The 27,418-nt window shown below is 59.6% G+C and overlaps 1 protein-coding gene across 2 annotated transcripts; it reads right to left on the bottom strand.

Moving 5' to 3' along the window:
* Window positions 1-14: 14 nt before the first annotated feature.
* TECPR1 (tectonin beta-propeller repeat containing 1) lies at window positions 15-24,660 on the bottom strand. Of its 2 annotated transcripts, XM_081137535.1 has the most exons (25): window positions 24,595-24,660; window positions 20,694-21,084; window positions 19,910-20,095; window positions 19,559-19,681; window positions 18,519-18,644; window positions 16,662-16,836; window positions 16,471-16,571; window positions 15,009-15,110; window positions 13,695-13,840; window positions 10,600-11,084; window positions 10,169-10,314; window positions 9,156-9,311; window positions 8,552-8,701; window positions 8,280-8,437; window positions 7,425-7,552; window positions 6,303-6,405; window positions 5,659-5,755; window positions 5,505-5,584; window positions 4,484-4,540; window positions 3,813-3,993; window positions 3,405-3,540; window positions 2,561-2,653; window positions 1,779-1,885; window positions 1,514-1,633; window positions 15-1,307 (listed from the first exon to the last, which is right to left on the bottom strand). In XM_081137535.1, exons 2-25 carry the CDS (start codon window positions 20,916-20,918, stop codon window positions 1,158-1,160), a joined length of 3,531 nt encoding a protein of 1,176 aa, XP_080993661.1. In that variant the 5' UTR covers window positions 20,919-21,084; window positions 24,595-24,660; the 3' UTR covers window positions 15-1,157. The 2 variants fall into 2 exon arrangements, with proteins under 2 accessions (XP_080993661.1, XP_080993662.1); XM_081137536.1 differs by lacking the exon at window positions 24,595-24,660 and having other exon boundaries at window positions 19,953-20,095; window positions 20,694-20,782.
* Between the last annotated feature and the right edge of the window lie 2,758 nt (window positions 24,661-27,418).

Below are 27,418 nucleotides of genomic sequence, written 5' to 3'. Positions count from 1 at the left end.
AAAGTCTCGTCATTCATACTCCGGTGTAAGTTTTTATTGAACAATAGAGATGTTCAGTGGTGCTGGGCAGGTGAACAGCTGTGCTCAGCAGTTAGGACAGTGTCTAGAGGAAGGGCAAGGTGAGACCAGCTACAGAGAGTCACAGCGAAAGGACAGGTGGCTGCTGTAGAATGAACCCTTAATGCCCATGCAGAAAACCTGACCAAGGGATGTAAACAGAGACCGTCCACCCCACACAGTCCAGTCGGGCCCTGTGCCCAGACTCATGCCTCCTGGTCCCACCTGCAAACACAGAGACGGCTGGCCCTCTCAAATGGCCCTCCGGAGGGCACCCCCAAGAGGAATGAACCCTCCTGCCATGCAAGGGAAGCTCCCGGGCAGAAGTGTCTGGTTGTAGGAAGCAAACTCGAGACTTCATCAAATGGGGTGTCACTGGATAAAAAGCAGCCCAGAAGCCGCATAACAGGAGGGGGCCGCTGGGGAGGTGCCTTCCTACCTGCCAGGCTGGGTTTGGGTCTCCACTCCAGCCCCTCCTCCCCACAGCATGATCAGAAGTCAAAGATGCCCCCCCCCATCTGGGAGGGGCCAGCTGAGGCACTCCAGCAGCTGCTCCCAGCCACGGGGTGGCCCCTCCGTCCTCTGTCCACCCATGTGGGGCCCATGCCCACCTGGGGAAGATGACCCCCTCCAGTATTTTTTTCTGACCTGCCAACTCCTTCCTTGACTTTGGAAATTAGACCCTATCTGGAGTCCCGCTCTGAAACCATCCCAGCACAGGCCGCTTCTCCATTTTGGGATGCCCCGGGCTTGGGGGGCTCCTTGTGGGCTGTGCTTTCCCAGGGGCCAGCCTTCCTGGAAGGTTCCAGGCTCTAGGCTCCTGTCCTGGAAAGGCAGGAGGCAGAGGAGGGGGGAGAGGCCGGGGTGGGGGGTCCCGCTCCACACCCAGTGCCTCCTTGCTGACAGGGACATGTGTGGAGATGTCCACAAGGCTTCACATTCCTGGGCTGCTTCTGGTGCCGGGGAGGCCGTGAGCTCAGGCAGCCTCCCTCAAGCTGCGGCCGGGAGCCACATTTCAGCAGAGTGGCTCCCTACCGGAGAAGGCTCGCGGACCACGTCAATCCTTCAAACTGGGTACCCCTGCCTCCAGTGAAGGCGGCTCAGCAGCAGACGGGGCCCACGGCCTCCTGCAGGGCACTGGCCACACTCGAGGGCCCGCTGGGGAGGCCCTGCTTCCCAGCTGTCTCCTGGGGCGCACTCTTGGAGGCCCTGGTGGCATTGGCCCGGATGGAGATGTGGTCCCAGCCCCCCTGGAAGGAGAGAGCCACGTCACCGGGGCGGTAGGGGGTCAAGGGGCAGAGACTATCTTTCCAGATGGCTGGGGCCGAAGGACTCCTGAGGGACTCTGCCTGGGTCTCCCACCAACCCCAGGCCAGGTCCCAGCCCCTGGGGCCCAGCACGTATGATGTGACCAGGCAGCCCTGGGCTAAGCAGCGATCCCAGCCGGCTTGCTCACCCCGATGCCATAGTCCCAGCCCTGCCCCTTGGGCTCCAGAGGCTGCACGCCTGTGCGGTGACACACAGTTCCTCGGCTCAGGCTGTGGCTCCCCTGGACTTTGTTGGCGATGACCCAGACCTGGAACACAAACCAGTTGAAGGCCCAGCCCCAGCTGTGGTGGCACCGTGGGGATGGCAGCAGGGAGACCAGAGCAGGAAGCCGAGTCCCCCAAGCCCCCGACCCCAGAGTGAGTGCCTGCCCTCTGCCCCCTGGGCACCCAGACCTGGTCCAGGGGACCCACGGACACTCGGCGGACGTTGTTGGACACGTGCTCCCAGCTGGAGCCCTGCGGGTAGCTGGACGTGACCCCCTGGCGGTACCACAGGTTCCCTGGGGAGAGAAGGGTGACGGCTGCAGTGAGGCCCAGGGCGTCTGGAGCCACAGCAGAGCCTTCGAATCTGGTGGTCTGACCGCCCTCCGTGTTCCTACACTTACTGGGGCTTTGCCTACCCACAGGGAGGCCCGGGGGAGCCAGCTCTGCCCTCCCCACACTCAGCCACCTGGGCCACAGGGCTGGGCAGGTTGGCATCCTCGGGCGCTTTCTACGCATGAGAAACTGAGGACAAGGAATTCTTCACACAAATAGAGGACGGGTCTGGAACCGGAGCCCCGGGTCTCCGTCCAGTGCCTGCCCTTCACTCACCTTGCCCAGCCTGGACAACTGCCCAACAAGAAAGGGAGCCGGGGACAGAGAGACATCTGAGGCAGCGCCAAGTGGTCACCCCTGCCAGGCCCTAGTGCCTGCCCAGGGCTCCTCGCCACAGGCCTGGGTGCCACCTTCTAGAAGATGCTCCCCGAGCAGGACCCACTGTGCAGCGTCACCTGGGCCTTGGCACTATGCCCTCTGCCCCAGGCCTGGGCAGGGCTGACCACCTGGGGGAGCTGGTGTCCCCATTCTGGGGAACATGGGGGAGGGACCTGGGGGCTGCTGAGAGTCTCATCCCGTTGGGGTGGTCAGGGAACCCTAACCCCCCCGGTGACCCCTGGGGGGCAGGAAGAACTTGCCATTCTCATCCACCGCGTACACAGACGTGTGGCCCACAGACACCTGCTGTAACCTCTGTTTGGAAGGAGATGGGATGTGGTGCCAGCGGTCACCTGCAACAGGAGGTCGGACTTCAATGCGGCCGGGAAACACTGAACCTGGGACACCAGGCACTGGGGAGCATGTGGGCTCCTCTGCAACTCTCAGGATGGGGGGGGTGCTCCAGCCTGCTCTGAGCTGAGCGCCAAGCAGAGCTGACCTCCAATACCATGGCCTCTCTCAAGGCCCAAAGAGGCCGTGCAGGTTCCAGGTGGTGGGGCTGCAGGGGCCGAGCTCAGGAACAGGGACACAAAGGTTCCCAGTCCGGGATGTGAGGGAGAGCGAGCCTCGGGCCCACTGTGCGAACCCAAGGCCCTTGGCCCTGTGTGGAGGGCATGGCACACCAGCCACCACCTATTTGCCCATCCTGGTGCCAGCCTCTCCTGTGCAGGACAGTCTAGACATCCAGCCAAGAACAAGCTGGCCAGGACGGCCCTCTGGGGAGAGGCCACTGAGGAGTGGGCCGCGCGGGGCGACCCAGGAGGGTCCGGACAGGACATGCAAAGCACTCTAAAGTGCCCACCATCTGCCCCGGCAGGAGGCCGAGGACAGTGGAGAGGCAGCGATAACTGCCCTCCAGCCAGGCTCAGAGGGAGGGGGCATGGCCTTGGGGACCCTGGCCCTGCCTCAGCACCCGGTCCACAGGCTGCTTTCAGTGAGCGCTTGTTGACCTAACTGAAAACTAGGAGACCTGTCCACCAGCTTCCCCTGCACGTGGAAGCAACGCAACCTTGCTCTGACCAGTCACGGTGTGGTGGCACTCACCAGCTGGCTGGGAGGGGGACACAGAGCCCCTGTAGAAGGCAGAGCCATCCCTGGCCACGGCCCACACCTGGTAGTTGCCCCCGATGGAGACAGAGACGAAGGGCTGGTCGGTGCCAACATGCAGCCATGAGGAGCCCTGGAGACCAAGGGAGGAGGGACACTGAGGGCTGTGGGGGCCCAGCCTCTGCCACCGGGTCCCAGTAGCTGGTGGCTACTCACGCCAACATCATCCTCAGCTCCAACTGCCCACAGAGCCCTGTGCCCCCCTGGGCAGGCCCAGGGAGGCCCCAACCTAGCCCGACTCCACAGCAGGAGTCCTATTTCTGGATGAAATCTGCCAGAACCCCAAGAGTGACCACAGAGTGGGCAGGCCAGGAGGTCCCGAGAGGCAGGAACTAGGGTGCTCACCGCAGGGTTGAGCTCGGACACGCCCAGGCGGCACAGCACGTCCCCCTTGTCACTGACGGCCCAGAGCGCGATGCTGTGTCCACTCCCGTTGGCGCCCGGGCCCTCGGGGATTATGGACACATCCCCAAGGCCAATGGGGGCCACTTCCAGCCAGGGCCCACTGGTCACCAGCTTACATTTTCTGTATGGTGGAGAGGGGACAACCCTGGGCACCCAGACGCTGCTGCCAGCCTCAGGTCATCTGCCCCAGACACACGGGGGCTGCACAAGGAAGCAGCCAGGTTGCCCTTCTCCCCAAGGCAGCCTCAGTGGGACCTTGGGGAGGGCCAGGACACCTCCACCCACCCCAGCACCTGGTGGGCGCTCCTCCCTCCCGCCCTGGCCCTGCTCCCTGCCCCCAGCCAGGCCTCTGGTCCTGCCGGTCCAGCTTACCAGCAGAGGCTGCCAGTGACATTTCTCTTATTTGTTCTTGAGGACAAACTTCAGAAATGCGAGCGTTGGGCGCCCGCGGGCACTTCCTGGGCTGACATTTACTTTGATTGTTTCCCCTCCCCTCTGCCTCCCTGTTCCTTCCATTGGGACTGAGGCCAGAGGAGAAGAGGTCTGGCCTGGGAGCAACCAGGAGGAGGGGCCGGGCCCCCCACCCCCGTTACCTTGGGCTCAGTCTTTACCTGGCCCAGCACCTTCTCCTGACAAAATCCCTCATGGTTTTGTAGCCGTGATATGAGCTGCAAGAGGAAGAAGCAGCTGAAATCAAGACCACTTTGTGGAAGTTTCTGGAAAGCGACACCAAACACCCACACTCTCTCCACTGTTACAAGGCACGGAGCCTCTGCGAGCCTTGGAGCAGGTATCACAGGACACGATGCTCATCCTTCAGACGCCTCCTGCCTGGCTGGGGTCTCCCTGGGGCCTCCCTGGGGCCAGGGTGCGGCAGCTGTCCAGGGGGTTCTAGCTAAGGGAGCTCTAAACCCTCGACACCCCAGGCCCGACCAGAGCCCTTCTGGGGAACAGTCCAGCCTAGGTCCCAAGGCCTCTGACCTGTCACCTCCCTGGTCAGCTCATGTGGCTCAGGCCCTGGCTGGGGCTCTCCAGGCTCCATCTCCCATTCGAATAAGACTCGTGTACCCTGAAGACCTGCAGCCCCCGATGCCATGCCCCTGGCAGGGACCCCAGCCCAGCAGGCTTGTCAGCACTTCTTTCACCACCCACCTCTGACACCGGGCCTCCTGCCTCCCTAACAGCGCCCGCCTTACTCCAGGTTCTGCTCAAGACGCCCCTTCACCTATTCGCCTCCCTTGTGTTGGGCCAACCCAGCTCATCAACCAGGGCCTGGCCCAAAGCTCCCCAAGGCCCCCTCAACCCGGTGTACCGGGGCCCCAGCTCGCCCCTCCCACAACCCTGGCCAGGCAGAGTAGGGACACAACCAGGTGTGGAAGGAGCCATGGCGTCCTCCCTGAGCCCATCCAGTGAGGCCAGGGGTGCTGGCCTGAGCTCACCTAGGTGAGCTCCAAACCCTGCTGCCAGCTGAGGCAGGCACACAGGGTCTCCTCCTCAGCCATTCCCGGGTGCCTGGGGGGGCAGAGGGCAGGGGCTCTGCCTGGCAGGTGGTGAGGCCACTGCTGGGTCATATGCCCGGTCCCGCCGCTCAGGGCAGCCCGCGGGCCTCCCCATGCAGAGAGAGATGCTTACGAGGGGAAGTCGCTGGCGTACTGCCACCCCTCCTGGTCAGTGCCCCCAGGGACGGCGAAGTCCACGGACCAGTCAGAAACCTGGGGAAGGGGCAGGTCAGTGTGGGCAAGCCTTCCACTCCCCCCCCCACCCCCCACCCCGGCCGGGAACTCACCCAGGTCCACTGCAGGGAGGGGGGCTTCGTGCCGGCCTTGGTGCACTCCTGCAGCCCCGAGGCGTCGCTCCACATGTAGCGGTCGGTGGGCAGACCCCTGCGGCAGGACAAGGGGCATGTGTGACTCGAGAGGCAAGAAGGGCCTGTCCTGCCCAGGCACTGGCAGTCACACACACACACACGCTGGGACCACTGCACCTCTGAAGGGGTGAACTGCCCCAAGTCTGGGACAACTGGGGAGACCCCACATCACGTGGGGGCCTGGACCACAATCCACAGAGGGCTGCGGCCACTGGGAGGGCTGGAAGCCCACCTCTCTATCTACACGTCTCTATGTACCAACCTAGCTCTGTGTTTAGAGAGTGATCTACATCTCGTTGCATGTACATTTATGCTTTGTGCATGTCATGTGTTACGACTCTCAATAAGTGAGTTTTCAAAATATGCATTGTACTTAGAGATTCAAGAAGAGAAGCCTCTGTGAGAAGTGAGATTCAGCGAGGCCACGTCGGGCCCGGACGCCAGCTCTCACTCTGCATGACGACATTGCCCGTGACTGTCCTGTTCTGTCAGGACTGTGGCCTGGGCCAGGCCACACCTGGAAGCCTCCGCAGCCGCTGGGTGCGGCACCCACGCGTGCTCACCTGCTGGTGTAGCCTGTGACGGGGTTCCAGCGCTGGTTCTCATAGATGTAGACGCACCTCACGTCCGACTGTGGGTAGATGTTCCCGGTGCTGCTGGCCAGGCCTGGGGGGAGCAGGCTGTCAGCACCCAGCTGCACCTGCCCGCTGGACTCGGGCTTCTGTCTGAAGCACCAAAGGCCCCAGAGGCTGGGCAGGGAGGCCAGGCTGGAGAGGGTCAGCCGACGGGCTCACAGGCCCGCTGAATTTATCTCGCAGGGGCCGGCGGGCTGCAGTTTCTCTGACTATTCTGGGTTTGCAAAACCTTGACGAGAACCCGCTACGCACCAAGCCTCCCATCCACACCCACTCCAGCTCCTCCATCTCACACTCTGTTCTGGGGGCACCTGCTCCCCCCTTGCCATCCCACTTACCTGGACCCAGCTGGAGTGAGGCCCAGCCAGCTCACTCCTTATTAACACTCAATAACCTCCACGATCCCCAATGTCCTCATTTGTGAAATGGGGACAAAGGTACTCCCTGCCTCAGCAATGTGGAAGCAGTTAAACCTGTGCAAGGTGTGGTCTCAGTGGACCACAGTTCTACAGCATTAGCCACCCCCAGAGCGGGGCATGTGGCATACAATGTCCCTTCTCAGTATTTGTTTCTGCCTCCATTTCCTAGAGACAAGAGGACACTGCCTCCCAGAACTGGGCGAGCACACAGGGCTCTCATCCTGAGGCACAACCCACCTAAGGAGGAGCTAGAATCTGGGCCTGGAAATCAGGAGACCCAGGTCCTGGGCTGTCCCCATGTGCCCTGAGGCTTGTCTGTGAAAGGAAAGCTTGGACACGGTGGAGGCCTGGGTTGCTACCTTTCTAGAACCTTCGAGACCGGGAAAGCACATCAGAGGTGAGACCTGGTCTTTGGGCGCTCACACCTCACGGGTTGGCCCCAGGACCGTCCTCGGCAGAGGCTGGCAGTGCTGAAGGTCACCTGTCAGCCAGCTGCCAACTGAGTGTCAACACTGGGACCCTGGCTCCGGTGTGGAGCAGGGGAGGGGGAGGGATTAGCAGGGACTGCCAGGAAGGCTGTGGCAGGGCAAGGAGCTGGCACTGGCAGCCTTGGGGCACGGGCCACCCTCACCTTGGAAGCAGCCTCCGCCATAGCCACCTGTGTACACCCAGGCTGTGCCGTTGTAGCCGATGCCCCACACCACGCCCTGGCCACTGGCCTCCACCACCCGCAGGTGGCCTCCCATCTGCCGCCAGAACCTGGGAGGAGGGGAAAGGGTTGGGAGAAGCAATCTCAGCAGGGCCTCCCAGTCTTCTCCCCCCGCAGCTAGCATGTCACCGTCACAGCAGGGAGCAGGGTCATCTCATCTGCTGGATGAGCCACCAGCCAGTGACAGTGAGGCCCCCTGGGCGGGTGGAGTGCAGAGTGCAGCTGCCACCTCGGTCAACTTCCTATAGTCAAGGCCCTGCTACTGTCACCAGAGGGGGTCTTTTAACTGAGAGTGGATGAACCAAGGGCAGAGAGACCCAGCCACTGTCCCCTCTTGGGCAGGACCTCTTGGTCTCACATATGTCTCCCTGGTCCTCCCTGGTCTGGGTGACCTTCTGAGGGCAGAATCTGGAGCACCACATCCCCACCAAAATGATGGATGCCCCAGGTCTCTGTCTACACCGCCCCCAGTGGGTAGCCTCATTCCATCTCCTGGTTTTAAATGCCACCTACAAGAACCATGCCCCTCACCCGGATACACAGCAGTTGTTCAGCTGGGTGACCCACCCCGATGTCCCTCTTGGGGTCTCCACACAGACCCAGGAAGACTCAGGGCCTGGGAACCAGCCAGCTGTGGCTGTGGCCGGCGGGCAGGAAGCGAGGCCCTATGTGATCCCCGAGGGTGAGGGTGGGGACCCTTCCTTGCGGAACCACAGCTCTGGCTGCTGGGACGGGCGTGGCCAGGCTGCTGCTGGGCCTGGAGCACAGTGGACTCACATCTGGTCACAGGGCAGCTGGTGCTCAGGGGCCTCCAGGTCCGGGCTGGGCTCACTCACGAAGATGTCTCCCTTGCAGGTGACGGACCAGATGGCCTGCAGGGAGGGGCGGCCGAGGACCCTCCGGCTCTCACAGCAGGACAGGTTGAGCAGGGCCAGCTGGCGTGGGCAAGCAGCTGGTCACTGGGACAGGGACAGGCAGCGGGCCAAGGCTGGGCTGCCCCTGGTCTGCTGCCCCTTGACCCTGGCCTGTGGGGACGACCGCCCACTCACCCAGTCGTTCATGTCCTGCTCGGTGGCGGCGGCCAGACGCACTGGCCACCTCTGCCGAGTCCTCTCGGGGGTGTACAGGGCGAAGGAGTGCTTGGCCTCGTTGAGCACGGGGACCAGGGTTGTCACCTCATTGAGGAACACGTGCAGGTACTGTGACAGAAGGCGGATGGCAGGGCTGTCAGCGGGGAGGGACAGGGACGGCCTGGGTTACCCCTCATTCCAGGGACGGTCCTTGGGGCCCTGGCCTGCAGGTCTTAGTGGTGGCTCAGGAAGTCCCAGCGGGAAGCCTAGCTCAGGGGCAAATGCAGGGCTGCTTCTTTCCTGACGACCAGGGCACTTGAGACTCAGACTGACGGGGTCAGACCCCAGCCCTGGGGGGTGAGTGGCTTTAGCTGAGCCCGAATTCTCATGAAACACAGGAGCCTGTCAGTGCTCAGACCCAGGAGATGGCTCCATGGGCTGCCACACGGCTGCCCGCTGCTGATGGGGACTGTCTAGGGGCCAGGCGCAGTCCTGGGTGGAGCACGTTGGGGCAACTTCCCCGGCAGGCTCCTGCCCCCCGTCCCCAGCACCTGCCCCCCAGCCTCCTCGCCCCCCACTGCACCTTCTTCTCCTCGAGGGCCACGTAGTAGATGAAGAGGATGCTGTCCCGAGCCCCGTCGTGCCCTGTGAACTGCTCCAGGGCCACGCGGACGTCCACCCACTTGTGGGGCTTCCAGTCGCACCACCACTGCAGGGCCCCTGTCTTCACCCACACCGACTGCAACACAGGCCCAGGGGCCACGGGACAGTCACAGGCAGGCCCTGGCCCCCAGACTGGGGCCCTATAGGTACCCAGTTCCCAGCACCCCGGGGCCACCCTGGCCGCAGTCCCTTCACGGCCTCACAGGGGACTCCCGCCCAGCACTCCCAGCTCCCCCACTTCACCCTAATGACCAGTGATGCTATCAGACACCCGACAGGGGCCAGGCATAACAGCCTGGGGGATGCACAGTTACCCCTTGTTCTGGTTGGGGAAACTGAGGCCTGGGGAGGTTCTGTTTCTGTGCCTGGACCAATGTCACAGAGGGAGTCAGCGGCAAAGCTGGGGCCCACACCTGCCCGCCTGTCTTGGAGACCCCACGCTGAGCCACCAGGAGATGCCTCTGCCACAAGCCCAGACACAGCTGCTCCTCTGAATGAACCTAGCCCAGTGCTTCCTGTACCTTCTACCTCCCACCTGACTGGACACGGCCTGAGGGGGTCTGAGACCACCCTCAACCCTGTCAGTTCTCAATAAAACACTGCACTGTCTTGGCACATGGGGATCCCTCCAGCAGGGAGAAGACTGCGCAATTCCCACCCCACCCTACCCCCCGCCTCCCGCTGAGGCTGCTGTGGTCTCTGGGTCCCAGGGCCGGCACTGTGCCTGCAACACAGTGGGGCCTGAGCAGAGGTCTTCAGGGTGGACGAATAAAGGAACAGACATGCCTTTTCATTCTGGAATCTGCAAGGACCCAGCCGGGACGGCTTCTCATCCGAGATGGATGGAGCCAGGGACGCACGCATCCGTCTGTCTGTCTCTCCCACCTCACCTCGGGCTGGTACACTGCCCCCGAGGGAGGCCCGGCCGCCCACCTGCTCCACGGCCTGCTCGTAGTGCCGGAAGTTCTCCAGCTCCCGCTTGGTCCTCTCCGTCAGCTGCTGGAAGATCTGCTTCCGCCAGGTGGCAGTCTGCGCCGGCGTCATGGACAGGGACAGCGTGTGCGCAGAGGAGGACAGGCCTGCGGGCGGCGGGAGCCTCAGGGCCGGAGCCACCCTGCCCACAGCTGGGCAGCTGGCCAGGGTTGTTTTTTTTTAAATCAGCCCTTTCTTGCTAGAAAGCTATGAGCTTTATGAAATGCCCACAAGCCCACCCCACAGGGTCCATCCTGGTGTCCCCCAGTTCAGCCTAAAATGGGCCCCAATGCTGGGACAGGGAAGGGGGGGCACTCGTCTCGGAGGCCAGACAGACCCATCGGAACACAGGGCAGCTGGCCTGCTCCCCTCCTCCAGGAGCACCCTCTTACCCGACTGGACGGTGAACCACTTGAGCACTGTGTGGGCCTCCACGGCGCAGCCTCCTCCTGATACCCCGGCCCACAGTGGGTGGTCCTCAGCGCAGTAGGGCTCCTCCAAGCCCAGTGGGAGCATCCCCAGTGGGGAGAGGCCAGCGGTCTCAGGAAAGCTGGGAGCAGACTGGCTAGGCGCCGCTTTCTTGGGCTCCTTCAGGTCAATACTGGTCCAGGGTAGCTCGGCTGGGCCATGGCGAGGCTCGGACCCAGGGGTCTGATCGGCCAGGCTGACACCCTCTGCAGCATGCTCTGTGGACTCCCTGGTGCCTGTGCCTGGGCCTGAGGCAGAGCCGCCCTTGGAGTTGCTGGGACTTTGAGGCGACTCTGCAGGGTCAGGCTGCTCAGGCCCTGGTCTCTCAGCATCCGAGGAGGCGTCCGTGTCGCTCGGTGCACAGGAATCACCACCGACCCTCACCTCATCGCCAAAGAAGCAGCCAGCACTGGGGACAAAGGGTGCAGAGCTGTGACTCCCCGGAAGGAGCAACACCTGCTACTGTCAGGAGGCCTGGATCACCAGCTCCACTGAGAATCTGTGTGGCCCCTGACAAGTCACAGCCTCTCTGTGCAACACAGGGAGCTGGCACTTGGCACAATCCTGACACCCAGGCGGTACCCACACCAGGCAAATCAATGTACCTGGAGGTGGGGATCTGGCAGTAATACCACTTGTTTTTATTGTGGCAAAATACATATGATGTAAAGTTTACCATTCAAAGCCTACAGTGCAGTGGCGTTCAGTCTACTCATCGTGTGCAGCCATCACCACGACCTAGTTCCAGGGCCTTCTTGTCACCCCAGACGGAAACACTGCACCACTGAGTCACTCTCCAGTCTCCTCCTGCCCAGCTTCCTAGTGACCACTGACCTGCTTTCTGTCTCTATGGATTTGCCTGTTGTGGACACTGCACAGAAATGGCACCATACAACATGCGACCTCTCGGGACCGGCTTCTTTGACTTAGTGTAATGATGTCAAGGTTCACTCATGTTGTGGCAGGTGCCAGTACTTCATTCCTTTTTTTTTTTGGCAAATCCTCACCTGAGGGTATTTTTCCATTGATTTTTAGAGAAGGAAAGGGTGGGGGGGAGAGGGAGAAACGTCGATGTGAGAGAGACACACTGGTTGGTTGACTCCACAGCACGCCCTGACCAGAGCTGGGGATCGACCTGCTACCCAGGTATGTGCCCTAGACCAGGAATCAAACCCAAGACCCTTCAGTGCACGGGCCGAGGCGCTAACCACTGAGCCACCGGCCAGGGCAGGACACCATTCCTTTTTATTGCTGAGTAAGATTCCATTGCACGACTAGACTCCATTTGCCTGATCCATTCTCCACCGGACAGCTGGCCTGTTTCCACCTTCGGGCGCTGTGAGGAGTGCTCCTGTCAACATTCGCGCAGTTTCTCGTCGGAGCACGTGTTCCGATTCCTGCAGGTGCGTATCCAGGAGGGAAACCGCTCGGTCACGTGCGCTCCATCTTTACCTTCTCGAGGAACTGCCGGACTGTTTCCCACGCTTCCAATCCTGCTGGCAGTGTGCGGAGTTCCAACTTCTCCACATCTCAACACTTTCATTGTCTTTTTTATCATGACCCTTCTGGCGGTCACAGTGGTCCCTCACCTTGGCCTTGACTTGCATTACCCTAGTGACAACAAGCATCTGTGCTCGCTGACCATTCACGTCTACTTTGAAGAAATGTCCATTCACGCACATCCTCTGCCCTTTTTAAACTGGGTCGTGTATCTTTTTGTTGTCAAGCTGTGAGGTTTTTTCTTTTATGTCTTTATTGATTTGAGAGAGGAAGGGAGAGTGAGGGAGAGAGAGAGACATCCATGATGAGAGAGTCATTGATCAGCTGCCTCCTGCACGACCCCGACTGGGGATGGAGCCCGCAACCCGGGCATGTGCCCTGACTGGGAATCGAACCCCGATCGCCTGGATCCTAGGTAGATGCTCAACCGCTGAACCATGCTGGCCGGGCAGGCTGTAAGAGTTCTTCACGTGTATCCTAGATACTGGGCCTGTGTCAAATACACGTATATGATTTGCAACTTGGACTGTCTTTTCACTCTCCTGAGAGTGTCCTTTGAGGCACCAACTTTTCCCTTTGAAGTCGTGTATCTTTTGTTTCCTGTGCCTTTGGTGTCGTGTTTGAGAAGCCACTGCCGACAGCGAGGTCAGGCAGGTTTTTGGCATCAGCAGTTGCAGAAGCTCCTCAGCTGATTCCAAGGTCTGCTCAGCATGAGAACAACCAGCTGCAGAGGATGCAGCTTCCAGTAATTGGGAGCAAGCCCTGCCCGCTGGCCGCCCGGCTCCGGGCTGGTGGTGCAGCAGTGTGATGGCCACCAGGCTGGGGGAGCAAAGGTGCATGGACAAGGGCCTGGCAGGGCCCAGGCTGCACACAGGAACATGGTGGCTGCGGAGCACGGAGCCAAGGTCCCATGGGCCACACAGCTGGGCAGGTAAGCACTGTGGGCTGCTGTGGGGTGGAGGCGACTCCAGCTATTGCTAAGCCACCTGCCTGCTCCCTAACGGCTGGTGGGTAGAGCTGGGGCTCGTCCACACTCTCCAGATGAAAGGATATCAACGTGAGGTCCCCAGAAGTGCAGCAGCAGCACACCTGGGACCTCGTAGAAACACAAAGTCTCAGGGTCCCACATCTACCCAAACAGACGCTCCGGGGCGGGGCCTGGGAGACACTGAGGGAACAAGCGGCCCAGGGCACTCTGGGCGCCCCGCGTCTGACGTCCCAGCTCCAGAGGACACTGTCGTCCTCTTTCCTGATCGTCCACCCTGCAGAGAGGGCTTTTCCCTCCTTGAGATGCCAGAACCAACAGGCCAGTCCTGCTCTGGGACAATCTGTGGCTCCAACAGGGACAGACAACCCAGCCTCGCTCCTCTGTGGCCTCCCACCTCCCACTCTCAGAAGGAACCCGGACGCCAGGCTCAGGGAGCAGGGAGGCCCCACAGGCCGCAGCTTCCCTGTGAGAGGCTGCACAGCAGCGTCCTCGGGCCACCCGACCGCCCCACGCCTTGCTGCCCGGGGTCACCTGAGGAGGCTCGAGGAGCTGCCCGAGTGTGACCGGTCGCACTCCCGGCTGGCGACGATGGCCTTCCACGTCTTCCCACTGAGCTCGCTTGGGGTGACACCCTGACGGAAGTACACGGCCCGGTCTTCCCAGCCGATGCCCCAGACCTGGAACGGAGAGGTGCCGCTGGGTGAGAAGCTGGTGCAGGCCTGGGGGCTCCTGTCCTTGGGGGTTGGGAGGATGGCATGGAGGGCACCCCAAGGCTGGAGGACACGTCTGTACATGCAGTGGGGTGTGCGCACTCGAGTATGTTGGGATGGAAGGTGGATGGCGTGGCCCTGGGGTGGGTGCAGAGGTCAAACTCAGGAAGCGGAGGCCAGAGGACTTTGGGGGAGGGCACGGCACCAAGCTCAGGAGAAGCAGGGACCCGTCCTACTCCCGGACCTCAGGCAGACCTGGGAATTTGAGGCAACGGGCCAGAGGAGGTGGTGGTGCCAGTGGGCGCTGTGCTGGGACACAAAGCCCACCCATGTCCCCATCTTGTCTCTGCTGGGAAGGAAGCTGTTCCCGTGAACCTGGTCTTTTTCAGGAAGCAAAATAACCTCCTAGGTTCTGACCTCATTTTGCAGGAGGCTCCTCCCCTCTGCCTTTGGGTGCTAAGGAAGGCACACTGGGCAGCTGAAGGGACCAGGGGAGGGGGTCACCTTGAGCTCAGCCTTGGGGTGCCTGACGGGCCCCAGACCTAGCAGAGCTGTTGCCCCAGGAGGCCTTGCTGGGCCATGGCAGGCTGGCCTCTGCTCTGTCCCTGTGCACCTGCCGGGGCCTGTCTCACCCATGAACACTGTGCCACACAGCTCACTGGGGAGGGTGGCGGGAGGGCAAGTACCCGAGACGAGTTTCTAGCACAGTGCAACAGGTGGGCATGTCACCTTCACCTGCTGAGTCCTAAAAATTGCCAAACATCATTTACCCTTGAGAAGGCGGCTAGGCTGGGGGAACTACACGGTCACGTTTAAGAGACGCTGCATCTAGAAAGTTGGGAAGACCAGTTTTGACCTTTGCCTGGTGGTCTGATTTCCCCCAAGTATTTCTCAACACAACTCTCCCAGTCCCTGGGATGCATGTCCCTCCCCCAGATCCCTGCTCACCGCCAGTGTTCTCAGGGTCCTGGGGGAATGACCCAAGACAGGCGGGGCTCTGGGACAAAGGCTGGGAGAGTGTGGAGGTGCTGGGACCCCCAGCCCATGGGGGCAGTATGAAGGGACAGGGGAAGCACCAGGAGCCCCCATTCGGAGACCCACCCCCAAGAAGCAAGGCTCGGAACCACATGCACACCTGGTCATTGAGCCCCACGTTCACCATCATCATCTCTCCAACCATCTCGATCCAGCTGGTGCCACAGGGGTTATGCGAGTTGACGCCTCTGCGGAACCACACCTGGGAAAGTCAGAAATAAACGCCTCCCTGGAGTGCCACTGAAATAGGTGGGTGTTTATCATTTTTATTTTAATTAAAGCACAAGAAGAACAAATGAGTAATGGGATCCTCTGGTTCATGCCCCAGATGAGCACAACACATCTTTTAGGAAGGAAACCTTCACCCATGTGCCTCTTCCCCACACCCCAGCCATACATCCCTTTGGGCTGAGGGTCATCTGCCCCCAGCCACACTTGTCCTGGTGGCTTACTGTCCATTCTCTGGCTGAGGGCATTGTCCCTCCAGGAGACAAGGCTGCCTGAATCTTTCTAGAACCTTCTCCCCACTGGTTCAGACACTAGTGGCACTTGTTGGCAGCAGGCAGGCTTCGGCTGTTTCAGTGCAGTGAGAGCTGGGAGGTGGATGGCTCATGGGCAGTGGTGGCGGGAGGTGGGGATGAGAGAAGAGATGATACATACTGCATCTCAAATCCAAACTCTGACCTGTGAGCCTGACCAGTGACACCCCATCCTGTGGCCCTTTGTGCAAACCCCACCTTAGCTCACACATAATTAAATGTGTGTTTTAACACTGAGCAAACTGCTCATATTAATCTAATTTGCTGCTCACTTAATCTGTTGCTCTCAGGGTGGAGTGCTTAGTGGCTGAGGGGGACAGTCGTTCTGTATTTTCCTAGGTGGGAGTGTGTGTGGCCTGAGGCTTGGGGGCTTCAGCCCTGTAGATGGATTCGATGTGTGGGTGACCTGTCCCCCTGGGTGTTAGGGGATGCCCTTGATATGGTGGTTTTAGAAAGAGAACTTGTAAGCAACCTGAAATCAGCATATTTTATTAGCCTTGCCTCTGATAAAATAGAAACGACAAGCACTGCCCAGCCACTGTGGATCAATGGTTGAGCATCGAACCATGAGCCAAGAGATCACAGTTTGATTACCAGTCAGGGCACATGCCCGGGTTGCGGGCTCAATCCCCAGTGGGGGGCGTGCGGGAGGCAGCCGATCAATGACTCTCTCATTACTGATGTTTCTATCTATCTCTCTCTCTCAAGTCAATAAGCATTTTTAAAAAAATGATAAGCACTGGACGACAGGAGCAAGGGGAGCCAATCAATGAACCAAGGGTTTGAGAAAATCAGCTCCTGATTTGTTGAAATGTTACGTCCTATGAATGATCAATGTAGCTGTTCTGCTCTTGGTCCGGGGCATGGACCAGGGGGGATTCTGCAGGCACTGGACATCTCAGATGCGACAGACACTGCAAGGTGCTCGGCTGATTTGTTCTTAAGGGTTGACCAAAAGAACCACCCACACCACCCTCAATGTGAAACAGCCCTGGACCCAGCCTCCCTGCAACCGCATCTTACTTTGTGGTCCTTGGTGACAGCCCAGACCACGCCCACTCCCACGGACACGTGCATGATCCCGTTTTCAGGGGTGGGAGGCTCCACTAGGCACCAGGAACTTCCTACTCGGCCCCAGAAGAAAGCACGGAGTTAGCACGCCCGGGTGAAGCTGGGCGCCCCGTCTCTCCCAGTTCAGGGCGTAGGGCTCCCACCTTTGGGGCTGTTCCTGTTGATTCCTTCCCGAACCAAGGCCTGCCCCTCCCAGAGCGTGGCCCACAGGAGGTCGTGGGGCCCGCAGCTGATCTGGACCACCTCCCCGGGGGTGTCCACGTGGGACCACGATGAACCTTCGGGGTTGAGGTGGCTGACGTCGTCTCTGTACCACACCTGCGAGGCGAGAGAAACCCACAGGAAGGGTCTAGGGTGGTCAGGCCAGGATCCAAGAAGGAACCAGACACCGAAGCTTGGCTGCATTTGCATCAGCACGTGCACAGGCCAAGTGTGGGTGGAGTCCTGGGAGACCAGGGACCAGGGTGCCCTGACTGTCCAGCCCCAACTGCCTTTGGGATCCTCCTGCCAGATGAGATGACCCCTAACTGCTGCTAAGAAATGGAGCAGCTGGATTTCCATCGCTCCAGTGGCCAGACCTGCTCCCCACATGTGCTCTGACAGCCTCCCCCCTCCCTCCCTCCCTCAGGTGCCCTGGGCGTCCCGTGCGCCCTAGTGGTGACAGGCTCTCAAAACACCTGTCTCTAGGGGAAGCTGACCAAGTGATTAACTGGGAAAACACCCAACCAATGCCCACCACAGGAATGTCTAAAATACCCACTGTTTTCTCTATAACCTGAAGACGGTGACATAATCAAGTATTTAAGACTGAGCCACCTGTTCATATCGCCTGCACTGGCTCATTTCATCTGGAGAGAGCTGGGGACCACGGCCTCCCAACCCTGTCACCTCACCCCTACAGCCCACACTGCAGAACCAGGCCTGGGCAACCTTCCTTCTGCTACCTGCTGGTTTGGGGGCCCATCTGTCTACCTAGCTCCCCCTGGAGCCCAGGGTCCTGGTCACATCTTTTAGGGACCACAGGACTGGTGCAGGGCAGTGCTGGTTCACAAGCAGTACTCGGTCACCGCAAACACTGCTCTTGAGCCCCTCCTCTGCCTTCTCTTTGCTTCCAGGTGGGCGCGGCCCCTCGGTGGGGTCTCTGTCCCAGGCCAGCTCCCCACCATCCTGCAGCGTGGCTCAGGAAAACTGTGGTTGACCTAAGCCAGGGCCAAACAGGACCCCAAGCCTGCCGTGACTGCTCAAAAGCCAACCAGAGGATTTCGGTCAATTTGTGGTAAGGAGTATGGGACAGTCACAAAATACGCTCTCAACCACGACTAAGTGCTGGATCCCGCACTCAGGACTGTCTCTGTCACTGCTGCAGTCAGGGGCGGCTTCATTCCTTCGTTTAGTTTACAAACTCCCTGAGAGAAGGATCTCTCCTCTCCAAACCTCCACATATCCGCCTATCCATCCACCTACCTATCCATCTCTACAGCTATCCACCCACCCACCCACCCACCCACCCATCCACCCACCCACCGACCCCACCCATCCCTACCTACCCATCCCCATTCATTTTCCCACCTAGCCACCAGCAATACTTTAAGAGACTGCTCTGGAAGTGCCCCAAGGGAGTTGGCAGGGAACTCTGAACATGTTGATGGCATCTGAGCCCAAGGTGGGCACTGGTCAGTGCTTTGGGGGCTCAGAGAAGGGCCATGCCAGGGCCAGGGATAGGGTGGGAGTTCAGAGGCTTCTGGGAGGAGCAGGATCCAGGGGGTCAACAGGACAGCAGGATTCACGGAAAGGGCGATTATGGGGACCCTGGTAACATGCCACTTGCTCAGGCTAGCCCCAGCTGTGGGGATAGGAGGCGAGGCGGTCCCAGCGGCAGCCCTCCTCCTTGTTCTACCTCTGGGAGGACAACAGAAGGTCAACTCCTGCCCCACTCCTGACTGTGTCCACCCCCCTCGGCCACCTCCTGTCCAAGGCACAGGGGGGGACACAGGCCTTACCTTTCCCTGCAGAGACACAGCCCACACGGACAGGTGGCCCATGGGCTCATCTGTGATCTCCCACCCCCCCACAGAGAGGTCGTTGAAGGGGTCTGGCAGCTGTTTGGGGTCATCCTTTGAAGGGATCTGAAACAAACAGGTGTGAGGCAGCGGCTGTCAGTCTCCGTGGGCACTGGGCCCCTAGATGGCACTGCTCCCCTCCTGGCAGAGGGCTGCCTGGCACCAGCGGGAGCCCACTCCAGCCCTCAGCATGCGGCCTTCCACCCTCCACCTCGGTGCACAGCTGCCTGACTGCACCCAGCAGGCAATCAGAACGGTTCTCACCCTGGGTCCTCTCTGCCCTGTCCTCCCTCTGCCGGCCACCAGGCCCAAGCTGCTGTCCCTGAGTGGTCACTGCTGCTCCAGCAGGGAAGGCAGCTGCACACACAGGGTCTTGGCTCTGCTTTGCAGTGACCTGCCTACCGTGACTCCACCCCCCACCTAGAAGGGGGCCGGTCACAGAACGTGGCCCTGTGGCGTAAGCCCTCTGTGATGTCAGCCATCATCTTGTTCTCTGGGCTGCTCCCAGCCCGAGGGACAGGTAGGCTGGGCTGGCAGCCCCACCTCACAGCGTGGACCCTCTAGAGAAGCCTGGTGAAGGCTCGAGGCCTTCCCCTCATTCAAGGCCACGTAGGACCCAGTCCAGGCCTCAGGTCCCTAAGTTGGGAAGTTTGTCAAGGTCACAATAACAATACCAGAGCCACAGTGGCTCATTCGGGGTGAGGGAGGCAGAAGTGCACAGACTGAGCCTCATTCTGGGATAAGGCAAGTTCTGTGCTGTCCTGGGCCAATCTGGCCTGCCTTCCAGTGTGGCCACCTCCCAGAGGAAGGGACACGCAGTGCGACAGAGTTCCCAGAAAACAAGTCAAAGGCCAGTCTCAGTATGGGGGTGGCATCCCCTGTGCAGAAGCAGGAGGGCAGAAATGAGGGTCTGCGTGATCCTCCCAACAGCAGGACTGCTGTCAGCCCTGCCCACGCCCAGGCCACAGGCAGGCTCCAACCTTGGCCCAGGTGTCGCAGGACTTGTATCTCCTGTACCGGATCCACCTCCGCCGCCGCACATAGGAATTCCACTTCTTGTCTCTCGTGTAGGTGGCAGGGAAGTCCATGGCATATGTCCACCCCTGAAATACAAGGGAGGGGCTCTGTAAGGCTCTAGCGGAAGGAAGTGACAGGGCTGGGGGAGGCAGGGAGCAGGCAGAGGGAGGAACAGCACTGATCCCCACTGACCATGTGCAGAAAGTGGGGAGCACGCAGGGCAAAGGGATGCTGGGGACAGCACTGAGGGGACGGGCCGAGCCTAAAGCATTCCCTCCCCATGCGGAGCCATGGCAGGAACCGAGTTCACCTACCCCTTTCTCCGTGGGTTCCCCTCCAAAGTTCTCATCCACGTACCAGTCGGACTCCCATTCCCAGTGCGGCGAGGGGAGCATGGCCACCTCCTCCAGCGGCCGATGCTGGAGCCCAGTCACGTCGCTCCATGGCCAGCGGTCACTCGGCAGGAGCTTCTCACAGAAGCCGCCCACAGGGTTCCAGCGCTGAGGACGGGAGGCGGGCACGGGCTTTAGGCCTGCAGCTGGCGGGGGGCCGGGCCCTGCCGCAAGGCGCCGCGGCCCCTCTCCGGGGTGGGAAGGGAGCGGAGGGCCCGAGGGGCCAGCCGCGGGGGGCACACCCCATCCCGGGCTCCTGGAAACCGCCAGGCGCCCGCCCTGTGTGAACCTGACCAGCCGGCCTTGGTGAGGACACAACAGGGACTCTGGTCCCGAAGACCGTGGACACTGCACAGCTCGGACGGGTCCCTTAGCTTTGCTTTTCAATCCTCACCCTAGGATATCTTTTCCATTTTTTAGAGCGAGTGGAAAGCAGGGAGGGAGGGGGGGGAGGAACATCGAAGTGAGAGACACACTGATTGGACGTGCCCCGACTGGGACTGGGGATCGGACCTGCAACCCAGGCACGTGCCCGCGACCGGAAATCGAGCCCACAGCCCTTTCCGTTCTAATCACTGAGCCACACTGGCCAGGGCACCACTCGGAACTTTAGACCAACGTGGGAACTGGCCGGGAGTCTGGGGAGTGGGGGTTTGATTTCCCAGCTAACCAACCCACTCAGCAACCCAAACCCCACGTGCCCCACCTGATTCTCATAGGCCTCCTCTTGGCGGCGGATGGGGACATCACTGGCGCACATGTACACGTAGACCTGGTTGTCGCAGGCGATGCCCCAGCAGCACTGCGTGGCCGCGCTAACCCGCTTGAACTCCAGCTGGGTGTCCTTGCAGAGCTCCCAGTACTGCCCAGCCGTGGAGAGCGTGTACACCCTCCCGAAGAGGTCCACTGCCCACAGCACTGAGCTGGGCATGGTGGCGGCGGCGGCCGGAAAGCCAGAGGTGGCAGGTGAGGGTCCGTGTCGTGTCCACAGCCAGCTCCAGGCTCATACCACAGACGGCAAAATGCGGTGCAGACGGCAGGTAAGTGGTCAACCCACAAATCAGAGTCACATCTGACTTCCAGTCTAGGGCCCTTTTCTGTAGGAAAAGAAAGGGAGACTGTGGGGACCCCAGTAACACATTTGGTCCTTGGGTGTCTTTTGGTTCCTCTAATTGCAGGGAGTTCTTTCAAATATGCAAACAAGTACAGAGGAAAAAAGTAACATCCAAATCTCTTCCTCCCCAAATTTAACTAATATTAGTATTCTGTCATGTGGCCTCCCGATATTTTCTGTCAAAAGAATCAATGAAAAGCCATAGATTTAGTTGAATCCCAAACATACACGTGTCCTGCTGTCTCCCCAGGAGGCCTCTGCCCCACGATGGAAGGGTGGCCTCCCTCATGCAGGCCCCACCAGGACCTTCCTCATGGGTCTGGTGGGGGCAACCCCACGGGCCTGGCACCCCAGCCAGAGCCTTGTGTGGTCCTGCAGGAGTCCCGCAGCTGTGTGGCAGGGGGGTGAGGTTCCTGTCTTCAGCCTCCTTGTATGACCACTTCCCTCTCCTGCCATTCTCCATTGCTGTTCCTTTTTCTCTCCTCTCCTTTCTGCTTGACAGGGGGTGGGCAAGGCAACCGCTGCCCTCTGCCACTGGCCACCCATCGCCACGCACCGGGCTGTCTGTGCTGCTGACCCTGGGGCATGACCCCAGGAGCCCTGGCTTCTGGTAGGGATGAGCCTCCCACCACGGCAGACCCACCACAGCCACACAGAGCAGCTGGACAAGGGCGGCAGGGGGAACGGCAGTGAGATGCTCTCCCGCATCCAAGGCTGAAGCCTGCCCAAGGGCCCAGATGGAGGGAAGAGCCGGAAGGTGAGGACAGAGCCAGTCTGGCTTGAAAACGGGAGCTACCAGGAGACAGAGTCTGGGCACCTCGAGCGGGGTCAGGCTGCTCCTGCGACATGCCAGAGGTGTGTGGGTGCTTCGGGAAGCCGGCGACTGGCATGTCAACACGAGATGGACTGAGTCTGAAAACAGGAGCACCTGCCACGGGCAAATGGGCTCTTTCGGAACCAAGGGTCTTACAAACACCAAGAAGAAAGAGAAGTGACCAGTTGGAAAGGAAGTGACAGAAAGTAGGAAGCAAAACAGACAGGAGCCAAGCTTGTGAAATATTGGGACAGAACATGGAGGGTGGTGACAGGAGGAAGCCTGGCCAACAGAGGGGAGCACATGTACCCTAAGGGATCTGCCACAGAACCTCCATCTGTCACCCAGGGCACCAGCACCCAGTCCAAACACACAGGAAGTCGGAACACCAGCCTTCTGGAGCCATCTGAAAACTGGAACCTGAGTCCAGGTGCCTGAGCTGGGACCCCTGGAAGGACCGTGACAGCCCTGATATCCCTTTGCTCCTCCCTGGTCAGGCCGGAGCGCCCACTATCCCCCTGTGGCATCTACATTGTGGCTAAGAGTGCCCAGAGCCACCCTGGACCCAGACTGTTGGAATTCAGGTCCTGGCTATACCACCAAAAGTCGACTAACCTCTATGCCTCAGTTTCCTGATCTGTAAAAGGCAAAAAGGAATCATGACCTACTTACAGGATTGTGAAGATTAAATGAGATAATACAGGCAGAGAGCTTTTAATAATAAATCGTGCTCAGTACCCAGAAAGAACTTGATGAGCATTACTGATGTCATTTTATTACTTGGCATTTGCTATCACAAATTGCCACTTATCTTCTCTCTCTTAAAAACAAGACCAAAAAAAATCAAGCCCCTTTCTGGTCAGCCTGAGTCTTCAGCCTCTTCATTTCCTCAGCACCTAACAGTGCTCTGCACTCAGTGGGTCTTCAACTGAAGAGATAATGACACCACCCCCAGCCACCACAGTGCCAACTCCCTGAGCTAAGACAGAAATACTGCTCCAGGAAAGCCAAATATCACTAATTACTTAAGGTCAGCAGTCAGGTCATAATAGGTGGGTAAGTGTGTGGTAAAGCAAATACGGTAAGACATCAATAGTAGAATACAGGTGGTGGGCATGTGGGTTACTGTATATTTGTTTCAACTTGGCTGTATGCTTGAAAGCCCTCACAAATTGTTTGGGGGGAAGTAAGGGTTTTTTTGGGGGGAATGTTGGTTCCTACGTTATTTTAATATAAACCCAGTCTTCAAAGTTTTCTCTTAGCTGACAGTGTACTGTATACGGGACCAGTTAAGTCAGACTCATTGTATTGTATAGGCCGAGCTCAATGAATGGTGACTCTGACTTGAATTTGGTACACTTTCCCCTAGGGAAATGACTAAGCAGGAATTTCCATACAAACATAATTAAACCTTTGGGGCACCTACTGGAAGACTCCACCGCAGAGCAAGGATGGGGTGGAGTTGTGCTGGCAAACTCCCTTCAGAGTGGAGCCTGGGCTCCAGTCCCTTCCCAGCTAAAGGTGACAAGGGGTGAATGTCCTACCTAGGTCAGCTGCACCTCCTTCCCACCTCTGCCAGGTGCTGCCCCAACTCCACACAGGCCACTTCCCGGGTGAGTGATTGGGTAACCTGTCAGGGACACTGGGTCACTGGGTCGGAGGACTCTTGAAAGGAGGCTTAGAGCATTAATCCCAGGATTCCGGGGTCCTGGCATTTCTTTGTTTCCTAGGGGTGAAAGGCTGGAGGTTTCAAGAAGGCCACTTGGGATTCACCAAGAACTTTGGCACCATGAATTCCAGGGGGACCTTCGGTCATTCTGCTCACCACCCTCAGGGCCGCCTGCCTATCTGCACGAGCTGAAGAGATCCCTTCAGGGACCAAAGGTGCCCCAGGGGGGTGGGGGAGCAGGATCGTTGTTCCCAGGAAGCTCCTGAGCATTTACTTCCCCGAGTCTGCCTAGGATCCGTCCTGAAAGGCTGTCCACTGGCTTTTCTATTTATGACAGGCGGTCAATCGGTCCACCCCTTTTGCAAACAGTCCTGGCAACTAAGGTCGATCGCGCCCTGCCACCCGTGGGGGCTACTGGGGGCGACATCAGGGTCCGAAGAGGCGGAGAAAACAGCAGGACGTGCACGGAAGACCAGCCCTTGCAGGGGAGCAGGGTCCCCCCGGCGCCTGGGGCAGGGGCGCCCTGAGCTCGCAGCTCTGAAGCTGCGCCCCAGCCCCCAGCCTCAGCCCCCAGCCCCGTGGGCGGGCGCTGCGGCTCCGCGCCCTTGGGTGACAGGCGGCCCCGCCCGGCCCCGGGCGGCACGGGGGGCGCCGGGCCCGGTCCCTCTGCCCGCGCGAATCCGGGGCGAGCGGATGCGCTGCCACCGCCGCCCGGAGGAGGGACGGGGGCCCCTCCCAGCGCGAACCCCCGAACCGCGGGCCCCAGCAACCCTGCCCGCGGTCACTGCGGGGTCGGGCCGCGGTGGGGCGTCACCTGGACCCTGCGCTCCCGGGGGGAAGGTCGGGGGGGGGGGGCAGAAGCGGGGCGGGGACCGAGCCGGGGGTGGGAAGAGCGCGGGCGCAGCCCCTCCCTCCGCCCCGCCGGCGGGCCCCGCAGCTGCCCTCCGCCGCGCGGACCCGTGCGGAGGGGCCGGGACGCCGTCCGCGGGCTCGGGCGGCCGCGCACTCACCTGGGCGGGCGCCCGGCGGGCAGGTCCGGGTCTCCGCTCGGCCGCCGGGAGAGCGGCGCGTAGGAAGCGGCTGCCGGGCCCGCTCCCATTGGCCGGCTGGTCGGTGACGCGGCCGCAGGGCGCTCGCCATTGGCTGAGGCGCGGCGCGTCCCGGCCGCCCGGGGTCAGGGCGGGGTCGCGCGCAGGGCCCGGCTGCGGGGTCCCGCGGAGCCAGGTCCCCCCAGCGAGGTCCCGCGCGCTCCTGGGCGCGAGGCCGCCCCGCAGAACCCCCCCGGGACCCGGGACCGACGGGGCGGTGGGGACGGGGCCAGGCTGCGGTGACCGGCGCGGGCGGAGAGCGGGCCGGGCGGGGGCCGGGGGTGGCGGCCGCCCACCGCGCTGGCGGCGGAGCGCGCCGGGCCGCGTCGCCCGCGCCCCGGTGTCGTGTCGCCCTCGCCCCGGTGTCGTGTCGCCCGCGCCCCGGTGTCGCGCTGCCTGAGCTTCGCCTTCCCTGCAAAGTGCCCGGCTCCTGTCCCAGCGAGAGCGCGCACTTCCACTCCGCCGGCCTGGTGGGCGTCTCCTTGCGGGTGTAATTCGCGCGCCCCTGCTGCCCGGCCAGGTCACTTTTTCCTAAGCTTATTGCCCATCTGTATTTCTTTTCTCTCAGGTGCCCCTTCGTGGTTTTTTGCCCCTTTCCCCCTCCAGCTGAGATGTTTGTCTTGTTCTTGCTGGTTGGCCGTCCTTTCTGTGCGCCTGGCCCAGCCCGTGCAGGTGACACCAGGTGTGGCACCTGCCTTCTCACACCCTGTGACTTCGTTTTACCCTCGTAAGGAAAAGGCGTCCTGAGAAAGAGCAGTTCTTGATTTTAAAGTAGTTGACTTGCATCTTTTCTTTTCTTTTTAAAAATATATCTTTATTGATTTTAGAGAGAGGAAAGCAGAGGGAGAGACAGAGACAGAAACATCAATGATGAGTCATTGATCAAGCCCGTAACCCGGGCATGTGCCCTGACCAGGAACCGAACCCTGATCCCCTGGATCCTAGGTTGATGCTCAACCGCTGAGCCATGCCCGGCCGGGCTGCATCTTTTCTTTACATCTTTTTTTTTTTTTTTGAGAAATTCTTATCTCAAGGTCTTAAGGATGTTACATCTTCTAGAAGGTTTGTTTTGTTTCACACTTCGGTCTCTACCTAGGGCGGCCCTGTGTCCACGTTTATACCTCTGGTCCTCACGTCTCTCTTCAGTTAGCATCACCCCCCTTTCACTCTCGAAAGTGCCCGTGAGATTTCCTTAAGCTTTCCTTCTAAGAGTGAGTAGCGGTGCTTTGCTCGTTTCATTCTGGCCATTGCAGGTTGCTGGCTGTTGGGGCTGTGTGGAGAGGCGTAAGGCGGTGGAGAGAAAGAGCCTGATCTGGTCCAGCTTTCACGCCTGTGGGCCTGGTGGTGTCCATCCTGGGTGCCCTGTGCCTGGGGAGAGCTGGGGTGAGCTCAGCGGAGGTGAGGCCAGGACCTGCTTCATTCCTTTCTACCCAGGGCAGATCCCACTGTGGCAGCCATCGGCGGAGCTCTGTCTCTGTGCTGGAAAGACCTGCGTGGGGTTTGGGACAGGAAACGTCACTCTGGAGTAGGTTCATCGTAAACTTCATGTGTGTAAATGATTGTAAAACACAAAGACATCTTAGTTACAATTGGATTGCCTGACAAGTTATATTTCCGGAGTAAAAATAGACAGTATGTTCCTTTTACACGCAGATATAACACAGATTATATTTGGTTATGAACAGACTGTTTGAGTTTACTGCCAGTAGAAGCTCCTCAAACGCCTGTGAGCCAGTAGCCCGGTCACATAGTGTAGTGCAGAGTAATGCACAGAGCAGTGGAGGCGGGTCCTGTGGGAGAGGCTTCTGGTCCACCAGATGGATGCAGACCCCTGTGCCTCCTGGCACAGAAATGTCAGGGCACAGAAATGTCAGGGCTTCAATTAGAGGTCCGCGTGTGAGTGTTTCTGCTTCCTGGAGCATAGTTCATGTTCAGCAGATTAACCTGGGCTCTCTCTGATCCACTCCTGACCCTTGTACTTTACTGTTGACATTAGTTTACCCTCCTTCACCCCTAATAACCACCTTTATACACACAACTCAAATAAACCTCAATGGGTTAGAGTCTTCCCTGCCCTCTGTCTCTCTCCCCCATTGCACCGTTTCCACTCCAGGTGTAAAGTTCTCTTGGCCCGGTTTGCGGGATCGATCCCCAGTGGGGGACGTGCAGGAGGCAGCCGATCAATGACTGTCATCATTGATGTTTCTCTTTCTCTCCCTCTCCCTTTTCTCTCTCTGAAATCAATAAAGACAAATAAATAAATGTGCATTTTTTAAGTTGCTAAGTCTTGGTAATTTGTAGGGTAGCTCAGAAAACGAATGTGGCAGGAGATTGCTAACATTTGGGTATGTTGCTTTGCCAGATTATAAAGTGATGCTGTGTACGTGATGCACAGGACCAGTGAACAAAGCCCTTGGCCCCAGAACAAGCAGGAACTGTGAGCGCTGGTGGTTACCCTTGAGAACCAGAGCTGCCCGCCCCAGTGCTCACGCACAAAAGCCAGGTAATGAGTGAGTCGGCAATGCGTTCCCGGGATCATACACTACCCAGGTGTCCCCAAGAGCAGACACAACCACAAACACGCAGTCCTTCATTTCTTGATGACAGATTTTTAGATGACCCTGCTAATTTTAATACTAAGAAGGCAAACATAAATTTTTAATAATGCTAACAGATCAAGTCACTTTCTCAATGACAAGACTAGGTTAGCCAGTCATAAAAAACTAAAGATGCGTTGTGTAATGCT

The sequence above is a fragment of the Miniopterus schreibersii genome (assembly GCF_964146895.1).
Source record: "Miniopterus schreibersii genome assembly, chromosome: 4".
NCBI classification, from domain to species: Eukaryota; Metazoa; Chordata; class Mammalia; order Chiroptera; family Miniopteridae; genus Miniopterus; species Miniopterus schreibersii.
This window is presented reverse-complemented; position numbering and strand designations above follow the sequence as displayed.